This window comes from Acanthisitta chloris, unplaced genomic scaffold (genome assembly GCF_000695815.1).
Source record: "Acanthisitta chloris isolate BGI_N310 unplaced genomic scaffold, ASM69581v1 scaffold4889, whole genome shotgun sequence".
NCBI classification, from domain to species: domain Eukaryota; kingdom Metazoa; phylum Chordata; class Aves; order Passeriformes; family Acanthisittidae; genus Acanthisitta; species Acanthisitta chloris.
The window spans coordinates 38,024-44,318 of record NW_008691834.1 but is presented as its reverse complement, the minus strand read 5'-3'; the positions used below and the strand labels follow the sequence as shown (position 1 = coordinate 44,318).

Sequence of the window (6,295 nt, the reverse complement as noted above, 5' to 3'; positions counted from 1 at the left end):
ACCATGTTCCTGTGACTTCAGATCCAGCACATGAAGCCCTTTCGCTCACACTGTCGGGAAGGAACAAGGCTATGTTTAACGGGTGCTGTTCAGCCTGGAGAAGGAAAGACTGTGTGGAGAACTCATAGCAACTTTTCAATATCTGAAGGGATCTACAAGGGAGCCAGAGAGGGGCTCTTTGTTAGGAACTACAATGACAGGACAAGAGGTAATGGGTTCAAACTGAAGGAGGGGAAGTTTAGGTTAGATATTAGAAAAAGGTTTTTTACTGTAAGGGTGGTGAGACACTGGCACAGGTTGCCCAGGGAAGTGGTGGCTGCCCCAACCCTGGCAGTGTTCAAAGCCAGACTGGATGAGGCCTTGAGCATCCTGGTCTAGTGAGGAGGTATCCCTGCCCATGGCAGGGGGGGGGGACTGGATGATCTGTAAGGGCCATTCCAACCCCTAAAATTCTATGATTCCTATTTCACCAACCACTTCTTCCAGTGCCACCAGAAAATTACTCTCTCCTAGTGTAGCATTGTCCATATTACCCTCAGCTCATATGGACTCATTCCTCTCACCTTCACAGGTGTCAGCTTCTCAAATCCAGGAGAAAAAAAACCCCAGCCTCTTTCTGTATCTCTGATGCCAAAACCTTAGAGCAGGGTGGGGTAGATTATGGTTCTCACTGGAAAAGTGGCACTACGCCAAAGTCAATGGAAGTCCTTTGGGTTCACACCAGGAAAACAGCTCAAAGACCAGACCGCCTTTAACACATCTGGCTCATGGCCAAGAGCACAGGAGGGACCAAGCTTTCTTCTTTTCCTATACTTACAGGTACCAGCTCATTCTTTCTCTCCAAGGAAAGCACTGTGCAAAAAGGGGAAGGTTGGGACAAAAGTCCTGCTGCTTTTCACTCAAGCAGGATATGCTTCTGCAGATGCACATTGGAGTTTCACATGAGTAAGCACTAGAGATTGCAAGACACCCAGCAACAACTGTTGAAGGTGCTCACAAACAGAAGGATGGAAGTCACAAACAGTCATCTCAAGGTGCATGCAACTGCTTGGGAAGCACAGCAGGGACATGAAGGGAACATGGATGTTCAGGTGTGTATGTAGTATGTTTGACAACTGCAGGAGAAAATCAGCTGAGCTTGAGGCTACAGAAGTGAGTGCCAACAAAACAGCATTTCATTTATATCTAGGACGAATGCTCTGATAAACAGGTCAGATGAAACTGATCCATGAAAGGATGCAAGAGTGGCCAAAGATGGTCTGATCAATGACACTGTGAAATGCACCAGTAATGAGGCCTCCAACCCTGACTCCGAATAAAAGAATCAAAGAATAATGCTGCTGCCTCACCCCAAGGAAGATGAAAAGCCTAAGATGATGGCCAACAACAACACGTAAACAGTTTTCTATGTAGTTAAGCCTTTTAAGATACTCTTCTAATGGGATTTCCTGGTCCCTCTGTCTCTAGACTACTTTGCACTTCCCTCTGGGCAAGTTAGAGAAGCATAAACAGAGACTTTAAGCACATGGTCAATGCTAGCTGAGGGAGTGAGAGCTAGAGAGCTGCAGTGTCAATTCATATCTGGTGAAACTAATTACATCCAGCCCTGTCTCTTCTTCCCATGAGGGATATAGCTATCCCCAGTAGGGAAATACCATGTAGTGCAAGGCTCACAAGTTTCTTGTGGTGTTTGTGGCAGCTGAGTGCAGTGCGATACAAACTGTGCATGGGCATTACAGCACTGTCAAAAACAGAAACTCACACACTGGGTTTTCTTGGAAGAGCTAGAGCTACGCAACATACAAAAGCTGAATTACTACCATAGGGAATAAAATAATAAAAAACCCAAAACAAAACAAAAGGGGGAGAGTCAGCATGTGAATGTGATAAGAAAAAAATACAATAGCACCTCTAAGGAGGGGGCAGGGAGAGTAACAGTGAGATGAGGTCAAAAGGAACCATTGTTGTGTTGGAGCCCACAATGTACTGGAGGAGCTGCTGGGGACAGTCTAGTGGAAAGCAAGGAGGAATGTGCTGGACTTGTGCCAGCAGCATGGCACCACAACTCCCAGGTGTCACATCAGGCTGACCAGCTTTGAGGAGCTCAAACCAAAAGGCAAAGTCCGTGGCTAATGATGCCCTGCAGCACACATGCTCATCTACAAAACTGCCAGGCCTGTATTTCTGCAGCTGAGGCCAGTGCTGACAATTGTATCGATTGAAGACCCCCTTTTCTATCCAGCACTGACCTCCGTCCTTTCCCCAGATCCAGGGGAACAAGAAATCCCCCTGAGTTCTTGGAGGGAGCAGCTTTCTGCTCTGGGGAAGGGTCCCAGAGGCTGCTGTAAGTCCCTTCCAGCCATCCAAGGTCCCAGCAATGAAGCTCCCTGAACAGGTGGGCTCTGCTCCCCTTTCCTGGCCCCATTCTCTGTGTATTACAAAACAAATAACCCATCGCTATACATGTAAATATCTGTGACTGGGCAACTGTAGCAGACACTTGTGCATACTGAGATCAGCACTGGAGGACAGGGTGGCAGGTTGGGCCCATCCTCCTGGGCTCCTCCGGTGTGGAGGCCCCTTACATCTCCTTGGTGCTCATTCTCTTGGTCTTCTCAGCCGTCTCCTAGAAAAAGAGAGCACAAAAGCGAAGCCTTGAATTGACACAGGAACTGGTGGTGACTCAAAGCCTTTAGTCCATCCAGAGGCAGTGCCAAGAACACTAGCTTATACCTCAAAGCCCCACACCTGAATTGGTACCCACAGGCAGATCCCCCTTTACTGTGCTCCCCACTCCTGCCAGAAGTCTCCAAGTGACAGAAGCAGAGGGAAACCCTCTAGCAAGAGGAGACTTACAGCAAGCAAACCTTCCCAGTCTCATACTAACCTGATGCTTCTGCAGTTCCTGAATGTATCTAGCCACCTCCTCCTCAGTCAAATCTTGATCAGGTTGGTGTCTCTGAGCAGGCACCTTCTCATTCTTCCCTGCAAACAGAAATGGAGTTTAGTGTTATCACAAATAGGGGAGGCAAATTTCAGAGGCTGAGCCATGTAGAGCAAAAAGAGGCAGGTTGGCCACAGCATACTCCAGCTTAGGAAGGCTTTGCTTGAGCAAGGTATGGGTTGGCTTCTTAGAAAGAGAATAGGCCTTGTGGCTGCCTGGGACTTCAAAACCTGAGTATGTAGTCTCTCCCTGCCTCTTCCTCTCATGTGATTGATAATAAAACCACATGGAAGAGGCTGCATATTATTTAAAAGAAACACCTATAATTAGTTCAAACACCTTGGCCTCTTGTTGGGAAAAAATGGAAGCCCAGTGCTATCCAAGTACAACAGCTAATGCCTAATGAAGAGGTAATTTTGCCCAATGGACATTCAACTTGCTGATGTGTTTGATCTGATTCTTTGGATTCATTATTCCTCTAACAAGCCCTCTGCTGCTCTGACATGGGCAGAAATTCAAGGAATTGTTATCCCATTGCATGCTTCTGCCATGGATGCACAGAATAAAGTAAGCAGCAAGACCAGGTGTTGCATAGCAACTTTGAAGCTTGTTTCTGGGGAGGTAACAAAAAGAATCTCTCATTCTGTTGCTTAACCTCTGAGACCTACCCACAGCTCCTCTGGCAGTTCTATTAATATTACAGTTATCTTTTCTCAGGCGAGTTCCTGCTGCCACAGCCAAGTCTGGGCTGAGGTGATCCCAAAGCCTCTGCTCCAGAAGGACAGATAAACATGAAAAACTCTGTACACACTGCTGCTGGTCCCCTCTCTCCTATTCTGCCCAAGCTACTGACTATAGACCTGAACTCATGTACTCCTGACAGCTCCTGCACAGCCCTGAAACAAAGCTCATGCAAGGGCCTGGTTTCCAGGGAAGGCCAGAAAAATGCAGCACAGTGCTGGGAGGGAGGATGTTGCTCCCTGGGAAGGACACTTGCCTTTCCCAAGGCAAGGGAAAGGTGGCTGTCCACTGGCCCTGGACTACCTGTGAGAAGGTAAAACAGAGAGCTGTTGTTCACAACTGCATCATGACTTCTCACAGTTGTAACGTGACTGTGTGAGCCTAAGAAGGGCCTTCCAAAGGAAGAACAGACAACCCTGCCTTACTATGAACACCACCTCCCTTCATCTCTGTCACCGCTATTCTCTTCTACAGTTTTTATGGCAAGAAGCTTAAGTGCTTCTTGGCATTGGATGAAGTCTCCTATCTCCCCTTGGGTAAGACAAGACCCTAGATCCTGCTTTACAGATACCATAAACAGATACAGTGAGGATACAGACACATTTACAGGAACTTGCTCACACCTACACGTATGGTTGCAGATGGTTACCTATTTGGTCTGTGTGCACCCCAAGCCAGCTATATGCAGAGTAGCACTGTTCTGGAACATCTGGTGCTGAATCCTCAAGAGATCAAATCCAAACTATAAGCCCCAGTAGCATTGCCCCCAACCCTCATACACACTTTCTGACATCTAGTACAGAACCAGCTGGAGTTTGACCAACATGGAGCCTGTGAGGGTTATGCAGAAACCACTCATGGAGAAGCTGAGGAAAAGCCAGAGAGAGAAGAAATCTGGGTAGCTGGTGCCCTCAGAAAGACAGAGAGCAAGAGTTCCTATTGTACAAAACCCAGTAGAGTATTTGTCTGGAGAGCATACAGACCCTCGCATGTCATTGCAGTGCACACCCAGTTCCCACAGGCACAGACGCAGCGGTTGCACTCCACCTGGGTCTCTGCTCCATCCTCATAGGTTTCATCTTCCAGGGCACACTCTAAAGAGGCACAGAACAAGGACAGTGTTTGTGAGATAGTGAGCAGGCTAAAGACAACATATTTTGGAGATGCCTTGAGAGAGAGTAGGTACAAGGTTTTGAAGGAGACCTCCCTTCCCCTAAATGCCGAAAGTTTTATGACTAAATTATTCATGCTGAAATTTGATGTGTGAAATCAGCTAAAAATAATTTGGGAAAGCCAAACAATTTTCCTTCCTCAAAAGGATGTCTTTCAATTTCTCAATTCCAAATGAAATTCCAATATGGGATTTGTTTGAATGTTACACAAAGAAAAGAACCCCTGAAATGAAAGTTGGGTTATTCTGAAACAATTCCTGTTCCAGGTGGGGAGAAACTGGGGAAACGATTTGTGTATTTTCTGTTGCCTTGAGAAAGGAAGGGGAAAAAAAAGATTTCTCATTTCAGCTCACATTTCCTCTTACAGCTCTGTGTAAATATATGTTATATATGTAAGTCGAGGCCCCCGAGCACTCAAGGGCCTGTATGGTGTTAAGTAATAACCAGCTGATGACATTTTCTGGGGGTGCAGCATCCTTAGTTTCTCATTGAAATAGGCAACAGAGGGTTCAACTTAATATTCCCTAGAAAGCATGGCCTCTGTCTGCTCCTCAATGCCACTGCAGTAGGATGTAAATCTGGCACTTTTGGGCCAGCACCCCCTGAAAGAGACCATGAGATGAATGGCTAGGCATGCCTGGTCAGCAGAATGCTAAGCTGCTTTCACATGAGCTGTAGCACTAAGCAGGATTCAGAAGGATAGTGAACTTTAAGATATTCATCATGGAGGATCTCTGTGTGACAGGCAGAGCATAGCAGGACTTTGGTCTGGTCTGACTTTCCTAAGTTATCCAGACATGAACTCCTCATGTGATTCACCTCTGCACTGTAATATATATATACCTTGACCTTGCAAGCATACTGTGCCCATTTGACCTACATCCTGGCTTTTAAAATTCAACCCTTTCTCATCACAGGAGCTGCAAGAGCTCTGGGACAGAAAAATCAGTACTTTGGACAATGCAGGGACAAGGGATGCTGTCAGGTGAGAGGTAGGCATATATCACCATTATCTCTGGGAGTGGAGTTACAGCATCTGTCTGGCCCAAAGCTGTTTTCTTTTCTCTCCTCCCTTCCCAGGACCCCTCTTGTTCCCAAATGTAAGTGAGAAGTTCCTACTTTTCTCCGGTGGGTTGAAGGATGGGCTGAGGCACTTGAGAAATTCATTGAAGCTCAGCTTCCAGTCAGCGTTTTCATCTGACAGCTCGATGAGGGCATCTACGCAGAGTCCTCTGAAAGGAAACACAGAGTCATGCTCTGCACAGGGCTTTACTAGGCTGGTCCCTGCTCTGTGTCATCACAGTCCAGATAAGTAAACCCAGTAACAACTAGGAAGGCTCCGAGATGTCTGGCAGAAGTGGCTTCTGTAAGGGAAGCTTATTAGCTACAGACAGAAGACAAACAGTCACAAAACACTCTCTGTCTGGCAAAGGTCTGG

General features: G+C 46.7%; 1 protein-coding gene across 1 annotated transcript in view; it reads right to left on the bottom strand.

Moving 5' to 3' along the window:
* Positions 1-1,863: 1,863 nt before the first annotated feature.
* FSTL1 (follistatin-like 1) overlaps positions 1,864-6,295 on the bottom strand; it is a 15,512-nt gene continuing 11,080 nt past the window's right edge. The window contains exons 7-10 of the mRNA XM_009082375.1: positions 5,977-6,089; positions 4,669-4,779; positions 2,888-2,985; positions 1,864-2,626 (exon numbers count right to left, since the gene is read on the bottom strand). Coding sequence (XP_009080623.1) covers positions 2,582-2,626; positions 2,888-2,985; positions 4,669-4,779; positions 5,977-6,089 — 367 coding nt within the window. The 3' untranslated portion in view covers positions 1,864-2,581. The remainder of the gene's footprint in view (positions 2,627-2,887; positions 2,986-4,668; positions 4,780-5,976; positions 6,090-6,295) is intronic.